The sequence below is a fragment of the Pyxicephalus adspersus genome, chromosome 1 (genome assembly GCF_032062135.1).
Source record: "Pyxicephalus adspersus chromosome 1, UCB_Pads_2.0, whole genome shotgun sequence".
NCBI classification, from domain to species: Eukaryota; Metazoa; Chordata; class Amphibia; order Anura; family Pyxicephalidae; genus Pyxicephalus; species Pyxicephalus adspersus.
This window is the reverse complement of record NC_092858.1, coordinates 109,953,642-109,973,917: the sequence shown is the minus strand read 5'-3', so window position 1 is coordinate 109,973,917 and position 20,276 is coordinate 109,953,642. Positions and strand designations below refer to the sequence as shown.

At 41.6% G+C, this 20,276-nt stretch overlaps 1 protein-coding gene across 2 annotated transcripts in view; it reads right to left on the bottom strand.

The window, feature by feature from the left end:
* Positions 1 to 20,276, bottom strand: part of EPS8L3 (EPS8 signaling adaptor L3) — a 254,614-nt gene that overhangs the window by 125,171 nt on the left and 109,167 nt on the right. For both annotated transcript variants that reach the window (XM_072423530.1, XM_072423540.1), the window contains exons 10-11: positions 1,483 to 1,558; positions 237 to 316 (exon numbers count right to left, since the gene is read on the bottom strand). In XM_072423530.1, the coding sequence (XP_072279631.1) occupies positions 237 to 316; positions 1,483 to 1,558 (156 nt within the window). The remainder of the gene's footprint in view (positions 1 to 236; positions 317 to 1,482; positions 1,559 to 20,276) is intronic.

Here is a 20,276-nt window from a genome sequence, read left to right as displayed (position 1 = left end):
AGACTGCAAAACACTTACAAAAAATAGGTCAGAGATGTATTTACTTTTTCCCCCATGCACTGTTACATCTATAGGTATTTTTGTTAATATGAAAGTACCTTTCCCTTATAATTTTATTAAAGTACATTAGAAGGAATTATTTGAATGAATATCTAATTTTTAAGATCTAATTTGCATGTTGCAAAAGTCAACAGTTTACATGAAAGTTACTTACTTTTTCACATGTGTTTACTTACTAATAAATTAAAAGCATATTTTATCTTCTGAAGGCAGTCAAAAAAATCTGATTCTGGAATAGCAGCTTTTCCTTTTGAAACTAAAAAATAAAAAAAGGCAGAAATATTTAAAGATTGGCTATTCATTGTTTAGAGGCCATATACACTGTTCTGCTGGCAGAGAAGAAATCTCTTTGTTATTAAACTACTATTGTTGTGGGCAAAAATCACTGTAATGGTATATTTTACTGGACATGCAAGCACAGTAGCATATAATGCAGCTATAGAAAGTTAGAAAGGACTGCTAAGAATGAAGTTAATAGAGGTAGACACTGATGAAATTTTTGTCAAAAAATGTAGGCATCTTGTGGAATCTTGACATTTACTTTAAAAAGTTCATTATGTTATGGGTTTACTTAAAAGGTTATTTTGATCCTGGTTTCACTAATACGTTACTTAACTTTCTGTGCTGCTTTGTTTTAAGACAAGTTTTTTATTTTATTTTGTTAAGAGTGCATGTCTTGCCTTTTTATTGTAGTGTTCAGAATAAAATAAATTACACATATACTCAAATAAATACTCAATCCAACCATTTTTCCACCCTCAAATTGCCATTAGAAAAAGCATCCCAGTTTATACTCGCATTACACCTAGTGGCATATGCTATAACTGTTTTTGTCAGACAGGCATCAGTTTGACAGATCAGAGCTGTCAAATACTACCGGTAGCTGTTTGTAACAAAGTTTACAGCACCATCTACTGGTGATCATCAATCATGCACAAAAGATCATTTAAGAATAAATAACGCAATAGAACCAACTTAATAAAAATGTATAGACTGAGCCTGATTTTATTAGCATTTTTGTTGATTGCTTTTTTGAATGTTAGCATTGACAACCACATAGATTTTAGCATTGACAACCACATAGACAACGCACTAGATTTATACTTGAGTTAAAGTAGTTTCCTATTTTTTCAGATAAAAGTAGATACCTCAGCTCATTTTTTAATTGATTTCTATTCAAGTATATACTATATATGTGCGTTTTAATTATTTTACAAACTTGCATTATCTAAATCAGCTAAAAATCAGGAAGCAGTACCTGTACATGCAATGAGTAAATATTGTAACCCTCAAGTACTAAACAACTAATTATTGTTCAAAACCTTAACCAATATGATGAGGTTTATTAAGGTTGTCTATTTTACATGTTCATCTAAAAATGAAAAAATGACAAAGCCATGCATTCATAATTATGACACTAACCTTTTTTTTTCTTTTTATACGAATCCAAATAACCAACCAATATTTCAATGTCCCTAAGAACATGATTTAGCACTTCCTGGTGTGGAGAAAAGTAAAATTTTTAAAAACAATATATTACTATTGTTAATCCTTGTATATTTAGAAAAGTTAGACAGAGGTATGTATAAATATTGGTATACCGGGCTAAATACGTACTCTGCTTTATGCTTTGTGGTTTTGTAGGCTACTAAATCAATTTCAAGATTCATGCAAATTGTTTAGTAAAGAGAATCTGAAACACTCATTAGCAACTTTAACCTTGGTGAAAGAGTTTTCAACATTTCATCTGTAAAATGTAGATCACCTGATATTATGCGTATCTTCCTACCCAACGCAATGGTAGATGCCTCAGAGTGTGGCATACCTTTTGGAAATAATAGGGCTGCTAGTGCTTGCTAGTTGATACCCTTGTTAGAGCTAGTTAGTATCAAAGTTGAAAATGCACATAATAAATGTTTATTCTTATGGTGGCTTATTTTAAATTATTTTTTTTAGGACACAAAGGATCCACTTTTTAGAACAATAAAACAAGAACAGTAAATATATGTACATCCAAAACCATTGCTGCATACACCTTAAAATTATTAAGCTGTTTATATGCACAGCTTCACTTGAGTGCTGATTGGTTACTGTCTCTCCTCAAATTATCAAGTTGACATATTTATTATGCAGACACAACAACATTACTGACTTCTCATTAATAAAAGTGGCAGTTGACTACCGTGATGAACTCTTGATAATTACAGGTTACTAGTGTACTAGTGGTTTTACAACTGCATTTACAAATTTGCATTCAGTATGACCTCCACTTTACAGATCACCTGACAGTGTTTGCCACTTTGATGAAAACTCTGATGACTACTTTGAAATCAATATGCCACATATACCACTAAAAATCAATTATTTTCCTGACTACCGGTACTTCATGTCTGCATACAAAAGGCTTAATCCCCTTTCCCTTCCACTCTCTATACCTAACTAGATAAATTCAAAGTGGTCCATACATCTAGTATTCGTCCTTTTTCTTCCTCCTCCCACTTTTAGCACTGGTGTGGCCACCTACCGGGCTGGAATAAATCTTTGAATGTCCACTGTCCAGGCGAGGTACCTTCTGTATGGTTTCTAAAGGTCACCTTGGAGGTGAGCCCCTCTGCTGGTCTCTGATGCATGTTATAGTGCATGCTAAATTCAAGCCACAAAGGTATGATGATCTTCCTATATGTTTGGATCATAACATGAATCCTGGAGCTTGCTTAGTGTGTATTTGTTATCTATACCATAAAGAATCCTGTCTTTGTAGCCACAGGCACATTGTGTGAATAAATCTGTTTTGCTTAATAAAGAGCAGACATAATAAAGGAGCACTGTGAACATGCAGTGTTCAGGTGTGTCTTGTATTGCACACAGAGTCTGTCAGATTCTGTGTTTGCTGCAAATCTGCTGTGGAGCATCTGAATGATACAAGAAGATCTGTGTGTGTGTGCAATGCTGTCAATGACAATGTTTCTCTATGCTAACTGATAGAAGTCAAAAATTCATTCACCTGGTGAAAAGAACCAATACATGTTGGAACCACCTTTACAGATGGATGTGACTCCCCAGCCAGTCTTGTGGTTCTGTGTGTAAAAAGGTACTGCTTTGGAAAAATAAGTTGTTTGAACCCCTGGTGCGGCTTGTCTACATTGAAGCTATTGTTGGTATATTTCACAATGCAACATAACAATGGAGGCTCTGGCATGAGTACCCAGCAACACTGCATACTGAATAGTCAACTTTGTGCTGTGGAGTGGATAATTTTTAAAGCAGAACAAACTAAAAATAAAAAAAAAATCACACTTACTTTTAATTCCACAGATCCCGCAATCCCGCTGGAGAAGTCCGTCATCAGGTCCCGCGCTGTCCTGGAATTCTCTTTTTTTCCGACCATCTAGGAGCAAGGTTGGGTGATGTAGCTTTTTTGATCTGTCTGGGTTTACTTTTGTTTAAAGATTCTAAACCTCCTACACTGTTGAAAAACTGGTCTGACCCCTCCCCATGGGCTCTCCATATATGAGTCTGAACTACTCCTATTGTTGATAGGTCACATATTTAGTGGTTTTTTTAACTCATTTTCCCTGTCATGTGATATTTCTGACTCTCCAGTACCACAGCTGTATGTTTATTTTAAATGTGGGGGGGGGGGGGGTGTCACCTGAGCTCCTCGGCAGGGGGACTTCAGATCTGAATAGAAGGTTTTCTATTGGGGTTACCAGGCACCACAGAAAGGAGTGACCATGTGGATTAGAGTGACAATGGGCTTCACAGATGAGAGTGAAAATGCCGATAAGGGAGACAACTCCACAGATTAGGATAACAATGTAGATGATAAGCTGCTTCAAAATCAGCTAAACACTCACTAACAAGAGCCGTTTCACCTCTCCAATGATACTGCACATGCTGATGGACAAATTCCTGGGAAGAGCGCTGACCCAGCGAGTGATAACTCAAACCAATTGACAAGATTCTCGGAGGGTAAGTGAAGCCAAAATGGCCACCAGGAAAGATCCTAAACCAGCGGGCACTCAATCTCCCTTTATCTCAGATGAAGACACTAATAGTAGCATACCAGACTGGTCCAAAATAGCTGATGCTGTAGTATTTTGACACCCACATTGCAGGAGACTAGTGATAGAGCAAAAGGGAAAAGAATACTATTCCTGACACAAGATTTAAAAGCTCAATCCACACGCATTACCTCAGCAGACACACACGTTTAAGCCTTGGAGGATGATTTACATATGGCGAATACAAAATTAGCATCTTTAGAAACTAAACATGCTAATGTGCTGTTTAAATTAGACGACTTAGATAATAAAGCCAGAAGAAACAACCTGAGGATTATAGGAACACCAGAAAGTGGCAAATCAGCTCAACTACCAGAGTTCTTTGCCAATATTATTCCTGACCTGTTGGACATTCCACTTGCATGCAAGGTGGAATGGGCCTTTCCGGAAAAAAGCCAACGGAACGAAACTGTGATTGTAAAAGACTTGGATAACACAAACTGCACCTCGATTCTTCAAGCTTAAAGAGCCAAAGAACTTTAATTCTGGATGGAGATATCCTGTTAATATTTGCAGACTACCCAGGCGAGGTGTCACGTAAACTCAAAAGTTTTAGTTAATCTGCTCGGAGCTGTTCAACCACAGGATTCGTTTTACACTAGCCTATCCGGCCCTGATATATTCTGCATATCAGGGATTCACAAGGAAATAACCACACTTTCACCTCGGTTGAAGAAGCAACTGCGTATCTAAGAGTTTTGTGTCAAGCAATTCCGGAAGGGACACCTACTGAATCTCAGGAGGAAATACCTCTTTCGCAAAAGTCTCAGCAGTCTACAGGATCAGAGCCCAAGCAACAAAGATTGATAGACAAATCCACTTCTCGTAAACAACTGGGGCACAACTCTGAAAAGAAGAAACTGAAACAAGTGATGTTCTCTCTTGCAGCAGAACTTTGCATTTTTTTGTTTCTGAAGTGTCCTTAACACGGGAGCTATAATGACATAAAAGTTCTATTGTTTATTGTGATGCCAATTTTTGTTCAAGTCGTTGGTATGTGAGAAATGATGATGGTGGCCTAGTTGAAGGAGGCTGCAGTTATCATTATTATCAATATAGCTGCTACTGCAGGTATTACTAATGGTTTATAAGTGCCATAGAGAGTCTTCAATTTTGATAATCAGGGATGCCCAAAGGGCTCTCTTGATGATTTTTGCTTTTTTAGGGTATGAGCCACAGACACCTAATTGTTGATAATATTATTATTAGATATTTCCATGAGGAAAAAAAGAAGATCTCTACATCAATACTGTATGTGTTTTGTGCTATGTCAATAGCTATGTTTTTGTTATGTTTCATATGTTTTCCCCACTGTTAGAAAACTTATGCCCAGGAATTTCTTTAGAGTACACCTGAAGCAACCATCTTTACCTAGACATTTTTTAAGAATAAAATATTGGCCCTATACCTTTACGAATCGTAAGGGGGACCAGTTGTTATGGCACAATATTTATATTCTGAAACATTATTTCGATGAAAATAGTTTCATAAAATGTTAAGGGTTTAAGATCCCCACATAAGCATGGCCATAATAAGACACCTGAAAAAAACTGACAACTGATGTTGCACTACTACAGGGGTCCCATCTAGACACTTCAGATTTCCATAGGATGAGAAGGCTGTGGGTGGGGTATATGGTTGGCCAGCTATTGGACAGAAAGCAGGGGTATTGATACTTCTAAACAAACACACTCAATGTAAAACATTATCATGCTCCTCAGATCAAGAAGGTAGAATTGTTAAATTGGTGCTGGAATTCGCTGATAAAAAGTTATCTCTATAAATCCCCATCCATACAGTTTTTTTCAAATTCTATCTTCATGGGTTTCTCAAGATCAAAATCCATACCAATTGATAGGTGGTGATTTTAACATGGTTATGAATCTTATAGAAGATAAAACAACAAAAGTCTCCACATGTACATTAAAAGGGAAGCCCTCTCTTCATAATAAAGGGACAACTCATTTAACTGAGTTTGTAGAATTATTGCATTTAGACAATGTATGGAGAAAAAATACCCACTTGAACAACAGTTTACATTCTATTCAGATGTTCATGCCACTCACTCACGGCTAGATTACCTGTTCTGCTCCACACCACTGTGCTCCCTAACAGATTGCCCGGAAATTGGTACAATGGTTATCTCAGATCATACTCCAATCATGTTAAAGATTTATTGGCATTTCCCCTAATATTTATATAAAGAACTGGAGCTCTGGACAATAATACAAACAGCTTGAAATGAATACAAAGCAAACAATTCGGAACATTTAACTAATCTGATTTTGTATTGGGAGGTGAATAAAGCTTATCTCAGGGGCAAGAATGTGGCCTATATAGCAAAAAAATGTAAATAACAATTCTACATCACAGAATCAACAGAACTGGCAGAGGCCTATTTAAAGAAGCTCAAATGCCCTACTTTATCTAAAATTTAGATGGATATGTTAAACACATCAATTACTTTGCTGGAAATCCAATCAACAATATCCAATCTATCAAATGGGAAGGCGGCTGGTCCTGGTAGATACACGGCAGAATTCTACAAAATTAAAAAAGACAATTGGTCCCCAGGTCTGTATTAACTTTATAATCATACGAGGCAGTGCTGAGAAGTTCCTGGCTTTGCCCCTTTCCAGATGAAATAGAAAAATGAGTGTGGTGGCATATGACAGCCTAATATCTTAGTATGTACAGTGAGGGAAAGAAGTATTTGATCCCCTGCTGATTTTGTACATTTGCCTTCTGACAAAGAAATGACCAGATAATTGTAATGATAGGTTTATTGTAGGTGTGAGTGACAGAATAACAACAAAAGAACCCTCAAAAACCCAGTGCTCAAAAGTCAGAGCTTGATGTGCATTGTAATGAGTGAAATAAGTATTTGATCCCCTATCAACCAGCAAGATTTAAGGCTCCCAGGTGTCTTCACTGTATGCAGGTAACGAGCGGAAATTAGGAGCACCCTCTGTAAGGCAGTATTCCTAATCCAAGATTGTTACAGTACCTGTAAAAAAGACACCTTTCCACAGAAGCAATCAATCAACCAATCAGATTCCAAACTAGCCACCATGGCCAAGACCAAAGAGCTGTCTAAAGGTGCGTACACACTTCCAATTTTTATCGTTCAAAACGAACGACGAACGATCGATTGGGCAAAAATCGTTCGTAAAAAAAGTAACCAACGACGCCGACGAACAAGGAAAGTCGTTGGAAACGAACGACCGGACCGGCGGATCGGATTGGACGACGATCGTTGACCATCGTTCGTGTGTACGATCGTTCATTGATCGTCCATGGTCTGAGCATGCGTGATGAACGAACGTTCCTGTGGTGCACGTAACTTCCTGTATCGTTCAAACGATCGCATCTATTGTGTGCACAATATCTACGAACGATCGTGTCGTTATCTCTATGTGCAGGATCGGTGCTATACGATCGTTCGTAGATATCGTGCAGGATCGTTCGTCGTTCGTTTTCCAACGATAATAATTGGAAGTGTGTACGTAGCTTAAGGATGCCAGGGACAAGATTGTAGACCTACTCAAGGCTAGACTGGGCTACAAGACTATCAGCAGGGGATCAAATACTTCTTTCCCTCACTGTAACCCTGCAAATATCAGGTCTTTGGGATTCTTAAAACTGTTTTTTTCTTTTAGTGAGAAGCTGTGATGGCAGAGGCATAAGCAAGTTTCACATCGTTGGAGTTATGGGCCGTCATGAAGTTTTTTTTTCTTCAGGAAAAGTCAGCAAAGGACATTCACACTGAGATGTCAAAAACACTGGGGGATAAGTGTCCTTCCCACAGCACTGTCAAAACCTGGATATCTCGTTTCAAAACTGGGCATTTCACAGTTAAAGATGAGCCCCACAGTGGGCGCCCCCCAACCTCAACTGACCCGGCAACCTGCGATGCTGTCCATTAGCTGAATATTGAGGTCCGGCGAATATCTGCAAAAAAGATAGCCCAGATACTTGACATCTCACGGCAGCGTGTTGGGTTTGTATCACCACTATCCTAGACATGTGCAAGCTTTCAGCGGAGTGGGTGCCGAAATGATTGAACAGTGATCAGAAGAAGGAACGAGTTGAAGCATCCAAAGCCGTTTTGGCCCATTTTGAACCATCACAGGACTTTTTGGCTAGGTTAGTGACTTAGTTAGGATGAGACCCGGCTCCACATCTATGATCCTCAAACCAAGGAACAGTCAAAGGAATGGCACCATAGCGGGTCCCCACATCCGAAGAAGTTCCAAGCCCAGAAAACAGCGGAAAAATTCATGGCATCTCTGGCTCTCTTCTTTCTGGGCAAACCAGGAACTTCTCAGCACCCCCTCGTAAGTGGAAGTCTGGTATTTATTTTTCTAACAAGTAAGGAGGCCTATGTCACACTTACCTCTTCCTCACTAAAGCACAGACGCCTCTCTCCTGCGCTTGCAGGCAGTTCTGAAGCTGGGCGTTCCCCTGTTTCCAAGCTTTATTAATTCTGTCCAATCCACTGGCCAATCAGAAAATAGCCTCTTAACCAGCCGTGGATATTTAGCTAGCTCACACACTGCACTCTGTGTTCGTGCAACGTGTGTCCATTGTGCCAAGCCCCTAGTTCTGTAAGCTAGTTCCTGTTCACCCGGTGCTTAAGTCAGTGTTTCCTCTGTCCAACTCCTGCGTTAACTCCTTGTTGTCCAGTTTGTTGGTTTCCAGCCAACTTCCCTGTGCTGTTCCAGTGTTCCTGTCTGTCTGTGGATATCCTTTAGTCACCTGTGCCTGAAAATTGACCCCTGGCATGTGACCTGACCTCTCTTGCTTGCTGCCTGCCTCGACCCCCGCTTTCATCGACTATCCTTCTGCTTTGTGATTTGGTACCGTGTTTTGGCCACCTTGGTGTGCCCAAGGACCGCAACCTGGCAATAACCAGCGGTGCAACATCCTCACCATCAGAGGCTCTGGAGAAAACCTGATTACTGCTTGGACTCTGCGTCTTGGTCCTTCTCAGAGCTCACATCACCTCTATGCAAGCCATAGCACCCCTTAGTGGTCCTGTCTTTTTGAAAGTGACAGTTTGCACGAACCATGTATCCACCCTCTCAGACCTCAACAGACCTGCTCCCCTGCACGCAAACCACCACCATACAATCGGGACTTTGTATGCCTAGTACTTGCCAGCATTTTGACCATACAACCAGTACTCAGTATGCCTGGAGCTTGCCAGTCCCTTGATACCAAGATACCCAATCCTATTTAGAACTTATTAATACACTGTTTTCTGTGCTGGGGAAATTTTCATCACTCTAAACCTTTGCAGTAAGCAGAACCTATTACTCTACAAAGATCATATACAAACACTACAAGTGCTAAACATATGATGCCAAACTATTACCCCTGAGGAAGCCTAATGAGGCGAAACACATCGGGTACAACTATCAACATGATCCAATGGTTATAAAACTGTATTGCAAGTTAATGTATATGTTTTGGCTAGATGATGCATGTCTAGTGCCCCCTATGGCAAATTTGACACTTGGTGGACCCCAAGATAATATTGTGGTCCAATCTTATACCTGTCAAATCTATTTCATTATATGTTGTATTCTGTGACCTTTTGAAGCCTAATTTGTATACCCTGTGCCACAAGGAAATATTGTGGCACATGTTTAATTTAATTTATTTTGTTTATGTAGTAAATATATATTTACACTATGAATTGTACACCAATAAAGTTTTTTTAGTGCCAAAAACCCTGCTTTTCTTTCCTTCTTAAATATCTTTTGAGACCTCAACAGACCCCAACCAACTACCTGCCCAGAGGCTGAACGTCCAGGAAGCTACTCAAACCCAGGTACCTCGCCAGCTTTGTGTGCTCACCACCCACCTGGATCAGCTTCTGGTCCCCTCCAGTGCGCCTGCTGAACCTCCGGTCCTGGTCCAGTCTCCTGCAATACCAGTGGCCTCTGCACTTCACCTACCACCCCACAATGATTTTCCTGGGGATCCCAAGGCCTGCTGTGGTGTCATCAACTTATGCAATATACATTTTAGGCTTCAGCCACAAAGCTTCCCCACTGACCAGGCTAAATTGGCGTACTTGATATCCCTGCTTTCTGGAGAAGCCTTGGCATTAACGCCTCCGCTCTGAGAAAGGAAGGATGCGGTCACTTGTAGCATTGAAGCTTTCCTGAGCCTTTTTAGGAGGGTTTTTGATGAATCCGCTGGGGCCTTCTCAGCAGCCAGCGCTCTCCTAAGTCTCCACCAAGAGTCACTTAACGTGGGCCAGTTCGCTGTTAAGTTTCACACTTTGGCGGCAGAGCTCGCTTAGAACAACGGGGCCCTCCACACTATCTTCTGGCAGGGCCATTCTGATCTCATTATGTTGGCTGGTCAAGAAATTCCCACTGCTCTGGATGACCTGATCTCCCTGGCCAACCAGATTGATATACGTTTCCAGGAACATTTCCAAGAGAAAACTCGCTTCCGCAAGGTCGTCTCCGCATGACTAGCTCCATCCTTCCAGCGGCCTCTACAGCCTCCAGTCCCCCCTGTTTCTCCTTCATCAGAAGTACCTATGTAACTGGGGTGCTCACGTCTATCTCCAGAGGAGAGATCCTGTTGCCTATCTTCGGGTCTCTGCATGTACTTTGGATTGAAAGGTTACTTTATTAAACTCAGCCCACAGTGGCCGGGAAACTTCAGCGGCTCTTCTCTCCCCTCCACTCAGCATCCCTTAATACAAATGCAGCTCCACCACAAGACACAGACATTTGCCCTAAAGGCTTTTATCGACTCTGGGGCAGCAGGCAATTTAATCTCTGCTACTCTCTGCTACTCTTGTCAAGGAGTGCACCTGTCCTGTGGACTATTCTGCTTCCAAACTTTGCCCATGAAAATGTCTGTAGGTGTGCTACATCAGGAAACCATCACCTTTCTTGTTCTTCCGCAGGCCCCATCAACGGTCATCCTGTGACTCCCCTGGCTTTAACAACACTCCCCAATGTTAGATTGGTCTACTCCAAAGGTATTGGCTTGAGGCCCCTCCTGCTATTTCCAGTGTTTGACTAAGCTCAAGCCTCTCAAGCTGCTCAATCTCTCCACGTCAGAGGTTGCGCCATCCCTACTCAGTACTTGGACTTTCAGGACGTCTTTTCCAAATGCCAAGTCGAGCAGGTTCCTCCTTACCGCTCCTACGAGTGTGCTATTGAACTCTGGTTCCACACCTCCGAGAGGTCGGGTATACTCTCTCAGTCTCCCTGAGACTAAGGCTTTAAGTGAGTACATCAGGGAAAACCTGCAGCGAGGATTTATTCGCAAGTCTACTTCCCCTGCTGGTCCAGGATTCTTCTTCGTTCAGTAGAAAGATGGGAATCTCTGCCCCTGCATTGACTATTGCAGTCTGAATGCCCTCATGTTTAAGAACCAATACCAGTTGCTGCTTATCTCCGAGCTTTTTGACCATCTCCATGGTCCCCAGGTCTTCACCTAACTGGACCTCCGAGGGGCCCATAACCTAATTCAGATCAAGGAGGGGGACGAATGGAAGACAGCATTTAATACCAGGGATGGGCATTATGAATATCTGGTGATGCCCTTTAGTCTCTGAAATGCCCTGGCTGTCTTCCAACACTTTGTCAACAAAGTATTTCGTGACCTGCTTTACATCTGTGTTGTGGTCTATCTGGACGACATCCTAAATTTCTTCCCCTGACTTGCTCTCTCACAGACAGCATGTCCACCTGGTGCTACAAAGACTCCAAGACAACGGACTCTATGTGAAGGCTGAGAAGTGCCTGTTTGAACTCCCCAAGGTGCCCTTTCTGGGCTACATTGTCTCCAAAGAGGGTCTCTCCATGGATCCTGAAAAGGTTTTGGCTATTTCTAACTGGCCAGTACCCTGTGGCCTTAAGGCTTTCTGGGCTTCACTAACTACTACCAGCAATTCAAAAGAAATGACTCCACGTTGGTAGTTACCATCACTGCCCTGACCCAGAAGGAGGCTGACCCCAAGAACTGGCCTTCTGAGGCTATTGAGGCCTTTCATGCTCTGAAGCAAGCTTTGATGTGTCCAAACCCTTTTCACTTGAGGTTGATGCCTCCTCTGTTGGAGTGGGGGCTCTTCTCTTTCAGATCCCCACTGGAGCATATCGTCCATGTGCATTCTTTTTTAGGAAGTTTTCCCCAGCAGAAAATTATTATTCCATCGGAGGCAGAGAACTCCTGGCTATCAAGTTAGCTTCAGAAGAATGGCGCTAACTTTTGGAGGGTTCCCCCCACAAGATCACTATTTTTACTGACCACAAAAACCTTCAGTATCTGCAGTCTGTTCACTGTCTGAACCCCCGGCAAGCCTATTGGTCAATATTCTTTTCTTGTTTTGATTTTTTGATTACTTTTAAACCCGATTCCACCAACTCCGTAGCAGATGCACTTTCTCGCTCCTTTGATCCACAGGATTCTGAGTCTGTTGCGGAGCCAGAGTTTATCATCCCTCCAGCCCGCATCTTGACCCTGACCTCTATCCTGAAATCGGCTATCTCTCCTGGTAAAACCTCGGTGCCTCCTCAACTCTTCACCAAAATATTACGTTGGGCACATGACTCGAAACTTTCTGGTCATCCTGGTGTTTACAGAAAGTACACTTTTCTCTCCCAACAGTACTGGTGGCCCAATCTTTGCAAGGATATAACAGACTATGTCAAGGCCTGTGCTCAAAGTCTGCCACCTGCTCCCCTGCAGGCCCACTTCTTCCACTACCTATTCCCACAGAACCTTGGTGTCATCTATCTATGGATTTCATCACTGATCTTCCTTCTTCTGGCTGTACAGTTATTTGGGTGGTTGTGGATCGTTTTTTCTAAAATGGCCCATTTTGTACCTCTTTCAGCTTTACTGCAGCAGCATTGGTGTTAGTCTTTATTCAAGACATTTTTAGACTTCATGGCATGCCTACACATATCGCCTCTGATCGTGGGGTACAATTTACTTTACATTTCTGGAAAGGCTTCTGCAAATCCCTTGACATTTCTGTAGAGTTCAAACTAATGAACAGATGGAATCAGTCCTTGGAGCAATGGGTGGCTCTGCTACCTTGGGCAGAGTTTGCTCACAATAATCATGTTTGCACCAGCACCAAGGAATCTCCTATTTTTATTATATTATATATTATATTATTATATTATATATATTATATTATTGTTTACAGCAAACATCCTCGCCTTCCATCTCTTATACCTTGCTCTACTGAAGTACCTGCACTCTGTACCCTGCAGAGGGAGTTCAACCATGTTCGGCCCTCAACATCAGTACACCTAGAGCAGTCAGCGGCCTGTTACAAGAAGTTATTAGTGGTGTACCCCAGGGTTCAGTGTCGGGACCTTTACTGTTTAAAATCTTTAAAAATGATATAGAGTTTGTGATTAAAAGTACCATTTCTGTGTTTGCAGATGACACCAAACTATGTAATGGAATTAAGTCCATACAGTATGTATTCTACAAGCAGACCTGTTTGATTGGGCAGCCAAGTGGCAAATGACATTTAATATAGATAAATGTAAAATTATGCACTTGGGAGCTAAGAACATGCATGCTACATACTGTCTAGGGGAATACATTTGGGGGAGTCGGAAATGGAAAAGGATTTGGGAGTTCTGGTAGATCATAGACTTAATAACAGCATGCAATGTCAAGCTACAATATCTAAAGCTAGTAAAGTATTTTCTTGTAATAAATAGGAATAGAGTGCAGAGATGGAGACAAATTTTCCTGCCCCTGTACAAAACATTAGTCAGACCACATCTGGAATATGCACTCCAGTTTTGGGCACCAGTTAACAAAAAAGACATCGCTGAATTGGAGAGAGGGCAGGGAAGGGCAACTAAATTAATAAAAGGAATGGAGGAGCTCAGCTATGAGGAGAGATTAGCTGAACTGAATCTATTCCCCCTTGAGAAGAGACGTTTAGGGGGGGATATGATCACCCTGTATAAATATATAAACGGTCCATATAGAGAACACTCTTCACCATTATTTACTTTGAGATCATTACAAACAACAAGAGGGCACTCTTTGCGTCTGGAGGAAAAGAAGTTTAAGCTCCTGATAAAGGGATTCTTCACTGTAAGGTCTGTGAAAATGTGGAATCAGCTCTCTCAGGAAGTAGTTTCAGCAACTACTATTGATTGCTTTAAGAAAAAGCTGGATGTTTTTCTGGAAGCACAGAATATAACTGAGTATTAAGGCTTTAAAGTAAAAATAACAGTGACTGTTGATCCGGGGAACTGGATGAAGCAAATTGTACCGGGATTTTTTTGCCTTCCTCTGGACGAACTATGTCTTATAGGGTTTTATATCTGGGATATGTTTATTTCCCTAGTGGTTGAAATTGATTGACTTTTTTCAACCTAACCTACTATGTAGCTATATAAGTTTGCTGATCGGCATCACCGTAAGGTGCCTCTTCTCCAACCTGGGGACAAAGTCTGGCTATTCACCAGGAATAGTTGTTGAAAGGTGCCTAAGTTACCCCTTGCTTCACATCTCATGCTGTCCAATGCTTTCCATGTGTCTCTACTTAAGCATTTGGTCCAGAACTGCTTTTTTTATCCTTCTCAAATGGCTACTCCTGCAACCGATTCTTCTCAGGAATATGAAGTCCATCAAATTTTGGATTCCAAAATTTCTCGTAAGAAGATTATGTACCTAATTGACTGGAAAGGTTTTGACCTTGAGGAGAGATCATATCATGGGTTCCTGGTGCAGATGTGTCTTCTGGCTAAAAAACTTCCCCTCTTCTGGATAAAAAGTTCCACCTCCGCTTTCCCTTGAAACCTTCACTCCGGCGGGTGGGGAGGCCCCTTAAAAGGGGGGGGGGTAAAGAAGAGACGCCTCTCTCCTGCTCATGCGGGCAGTTCTGACGCTGGGCATGACTCTGTTTCCAAGCTTTATCAATTCTGTCCAATCCGCTTGCCAATCAGAATATAGCCTCTTGACCAGCCCTGGATATTTAACTAGCTCACACACTGCACTCTGTGTTCGTGCAACGTGTTTTCATTGTGCTAAGCCCCTAGTTCTGTGAGTTAGTTCCTGTTCACCTGGTGCTTAATTCAGTGTTTCCTCTGTCCAGCTCCTGCGTTAACCCCTCGTTGTCCAGTCTGTTGGTTCCCAACCAACTTCCCTGTGCTGTTCCAGTGTTCCTGTCTGTCTGTGGATATCCCTGAGTCACCTGTGCCTCCTGTTGCTACCAGTGTCTCCTCTGTTCCCTGTGCTCGCAGTGGCCCCTGTGTCAGTAGTGTCTGTCTCCCTGATCCCTGGCAATTGACCCCTGGTGTGTGACCTGACCTCTCTTGTTTGCTACCTGCCTCGACCCTGGCTTTCACTGAGTACCCTTCTGCTTTGTGATTTGATATCGTGTTTTGCCAACCTTGGTGTGCCCAAGGACCGCAACCTGGCATTAACCAGAGGCACAATATCCTCACCATCAGAGGCTCTGGAGGAAACCTGGTTACTGCTTAGACTCTGTGCCTTGGCCCTTCTCAGGGCTCACATCACCTCCGTGCAAGCCATAGCACCCCCTAGTGGTCCTGTCTCTCTTTGCATGACAGCCTACAGAAAAGTTTTACCAAAAAAGGACAGGAACCCCACTCTTCCAGAATCATATAGCCCAATTACATTGATAAATGTGGATGCAAAAATATTATCCAAAATTATGTACAGTAAAGAGAAAATATAGAGAGCAGGCTTTCAGGGCAGACAGTTAAATGGGAGATACTTATAATAGGATTATTTAGGATACTTATAAAATCTACTTTATTGATATGTAATACAAGAAGTAAACAAAGAAAAAGAATAAATCAAAAGTTTGTTCAGCTATTACAATTACAAGTGTGAACAATTCTTATACAGTATAAAGTTTAAATGGGTAGTTGTACATGTTGACATAGGTATTGTGTCACATAAGTCGAATGAGTGTAGATCTCTTCTCTGACGTGTTTCGCCCGTTGGGGGCTTCCTCAGGGGATTTTTAAAAATCAGGGTAATTCACTATTATGTGGATAATATGTCAACAATCGCTCAAAGTGCTGATTTTGAAGACTGACTGACTGGCAATATATTTGATGATTGCTTTTTTGAATGGGATCCCCAAGTAATCCAATAGAGAGTATAGGTAATGTTTAAAGCTCCCGATTGTAAATTTTCCAAAATATTCACAAATATATGGGGTTTATAGGTTAGAAACTGTTTAGGATAAGGGTACTTCAATCCAGTTTTGTTTAACCAAGGGGTCTTGTAGATCTACATTAGTATGTGTGATGGCAGGAAAATACACAGTAGTTCGATTGGTATTCGTGGATAATAAATACACCCAAGAGAGGTTTTTAAAGATGAAGGGGAAAATCGCCAGCAGCCTGTCAGAGCAGGATAGTAGATACTTTTATTATTAAAAGGGTACCTTGTCTTCCACTAATCATACATAATGTATCTTGGCATCAAGATAGGAAAACCCATCCATCCTAGGGATGAGCAAGCGAAATTTTAAAATTCGATTTCGTGGCGAATCGGGCCGTTCTCTCTTACCAAACATGTAAGCATGTAAACATGTAACATTCGTCCTTCGAGATCGAATTTTTTGGGACCTGCAAGAGCAATCAGGGGAGCGGAGCTGACAGCTCCACTCCCCTGATTGCTCTTGCAGCCCTGTAGTATGTATTCTTGGATGGAGACTCTCTGTCCAAGAACACAGGAGTCCCGCGACTGTGCTCATCATGAATGAATGCAGCCATGGGAATCATCCTGTGCCGAAATTTTGCGGACCCATCGGAAGTTCGAGGAAATTTTGCGATCCCTAATCCATCCTCCTTCTACCAATTAAACTATCTGCCTCTGATTCAGAAGGTTCTTAAAGAACTGTAAATGTGGGGAGGATTACCATTGTCTCTATTTGGTAGATGCCAAATACTTAAAATGCCATCCTTTGCCGAATAGCTTTATCCTATGCAGACTATTCCTTTACTACTAAAGCACAAGGATGTTTAAATATTAAATAAGGCATTTAGTAGTTTTTTTTGGCAGGGCAAAAGAGCTAGAATATCGTTAGCTAAATTAAGTTTACCAAGAGATGAGTGAGGGGTTAACTTCCCAGACATAAGGTTTTATAACTTAGCATGCCTTACACGTCATGTTGTGAACTGGCTGTCGGGCACCTCCAGATGCTCAAACTTTGAACTAGAGTGGAATATGGTAGCTCCATGGGATCCGAAGGCTTTGATGCATTGTACTGTCACTAAACTACCGGTTTATTCGAAACATAATTTGTTGATTAGAGATATGGTATATACATGGTGAGAAGTTAGGTGTAAATTTAAGTTACCTACGAATGTTTCTAAGTATCTTCCTATCAGTGGAGACCAAGGATTCATAGCAGGACATGCATGCAGAGTTTTTCAAGTGTGTAAACAATGAGGGCTGTATTATTGGCAGGATTTACTAGATATGGAAACGTGCTGACCTTTATCCCTCCAGGCTACTATCTTGGTCGGCTCATCTTTTATATTATTTGCAAGTGGTAACACACTATAAAACACTGATAGGGCCATATTCCCAATTGCAACCGATGCATTGGAGTGTTTTTGAGAATTTACCTACCTTGTCTCCTCCATTAATATCTGCCATATATCAGTTTTATCAAAGATATTTTAATAAATCACTATCCAGCACCAATGTGTGACATTGGTAGAAGGATTTAACAAATTCGGAGCTGGTGGAACAAATTGTGCAGGGTTATCTAACCATTCGAAAATATATGATTAATGATATTTGGAGAGAGACTCAGTTTAAAGTGATGCATGGAGCATACAAATTTTTTTGGAAAAGGGACGTAAATTTGGGAAGGTATCATTCAATGTGTCCAAAATGTGGTGAACCACATGCTTCATTGGCACATTATTTATGGAGCTGCCCACAGATTGAAAGATTTTGGAAAGTAGTATTAGGATTTATAAATTAGTCTACGAATCATGTCCTCCAGTTGAACCCTATCTTATGTTTGATTGTGCCTCCCACTGACACACGTATAAAGTATAAGGGCTGGATTACTATATGTTTATTGGGGGCCAGAAGGGTTATTCTGGCAGAATGGATCAGTCCAGTGGTACCTTCTTTACAAGGGGTAATTACTGAATTGAGAAATGATGAAAATTTGAAGCAGTGAGAGCGAATGATAAACAAGTTACCCGCTTTTTCAGGTGTGGTAAAAGTTTATATAAAAGGTAGTAATGCCCATGAAAGTATGACAATTTATGACAGATTTAAATACTCAACTTTGGGTGTTACACATGGTTTGTCTTAGTTTGATAGGATCTATTTCTAGTTGAAAAGTTCTATAGATAACTGTCATGGTTAAAGGATGTTGCACGTACGGCTGTTATACAAGATTTAGGCAATGGGTTTTGGTTTCCCCCTGCAATAATTATGTTTTTATTTTTTAATATAGCATACTGTTAGCACTGCGGGCTGTGCCGGCACCGCTGCCCCTAATCGCAGGCTAGGGCGCCAGGTCCTCTCTTTCCTCTCCTGCCGCCATACTGACTTCGCGAGCAGCAGGTAGCGTAACCCTGCTACCTGAGTTCCTTGCTCTGGTGTTTGTGCTGGCGTGGATGTGTCCTTCTTCACCTATAAGGCAATTCATACACGCCCTCTGTTTCACCAGCCTATGGCTGGATTTTTGCAGGTATTTAGAGGTGCTTCCTACTACAGCTAGTCTAACTCCTAGTGCAAGGGTGCTTCTTCTGTCTGCTTTGCTGTGTACCGGATCTTGTTTACTGAACTCTTGGACTTTGCCTGATTGCCGCCTGACCCTGACCTTGGATCTTGTTTATGGACTTTTGCCTGTTTACCACCTGCCCTTGATCTTGGATCTTGTTTATGGACTTTGATTGCTGCCTCTCCTGACCCATACCCTCCAAGCAAAGCAAGCCCCCTCGGTGCTTGCACCGAGTGGCCAGACCCCTCTGGTCAGCTGCCACTGACCCGGGGACTGCTTTGGTGTTGCATTTGGCAGCTACCCTGCGGCCCAAACCTATCCTCACCATCTAAGGCTCTATTGAAGACCAGGTTGCAGTTTAGCGCAGTGGCAAAGTGGGTCCACACCCGTGTGCATTACACATACTTTCATTGCTTTGGTATTATCAGAGCTGTGACTGCCAATTAGTTGAAGAACAAACTGAACTCTACTGCCTACACTATTGTTATTTTTCTCCTTTGTATACTATGTTGTTGTAATGTTTCTAATAAAAATTTAATAAAAAGTATGTCTCAGTGTTCACTATGTAACAGCTGGCCAAAGAAATCACATGGTTTGCCCAGATACAATTTATACACAGAGTATTTTTCTGTTAGGTCGGACAGTTTTCCTTTTGCCCTGAAGGTGGAGTTGAAGTACCATACTAAATGACAATGAGCTTCATGGCCAGATGGGGGAGCTAAAGAGGCCTGGGTATGATCAGGTATAACTGTCTCACCTGAAATTCATACTGGAAATTAGGCTGGGGATATAAACTCCCAGCCTGCTTATTTATATGGCCATGTCTTGGCTGCTGAGCTGGGAGGAGGTCCAAGGTAAACTGTGAGTAAAGACACAGGCCCTGATTCACCAAGCAAAATCGGAGGCTCGGTTGTGCATTCGTATTCGCGATCCAAAATGGGAAGCCTTCGCTCAATTCACCAACTAAATTTCAGGCTCTGGCGTATCCGCGCGGAAGTTAGTAACAGAAATGATCTCGCTGCTGGAGCCGCGCATCCCCGGCAGTTTCACACTGGCGAGCTTGCCTTAAAAGTCACTGTTCCCCTAAAAAAGCATTCTTTTTAATAGCATACATATTACCCTTAGCCCTAAAAAAATGTTTGTGTTGTTCAAATGATTAAAACATCTATATGCACTAAGAAAAAAGCATATTTTAAAATGACTTATTTTTATTCCTGTTGGGCAAGAGTTCAGCTCCTCTACATAGGCACCTATATAAACGCTTGCGATGCCTGATCGGAGGAGCCGCCTGGGAGTAAATCTTGCTACTTTCCACAGGCCAAGCCTCGGCTTTGCCATCGGACTAGATTTTCCCACAAAAGTCACAAGCACACACACGTTCTTGTTTGCTTCTTATAGATATATAT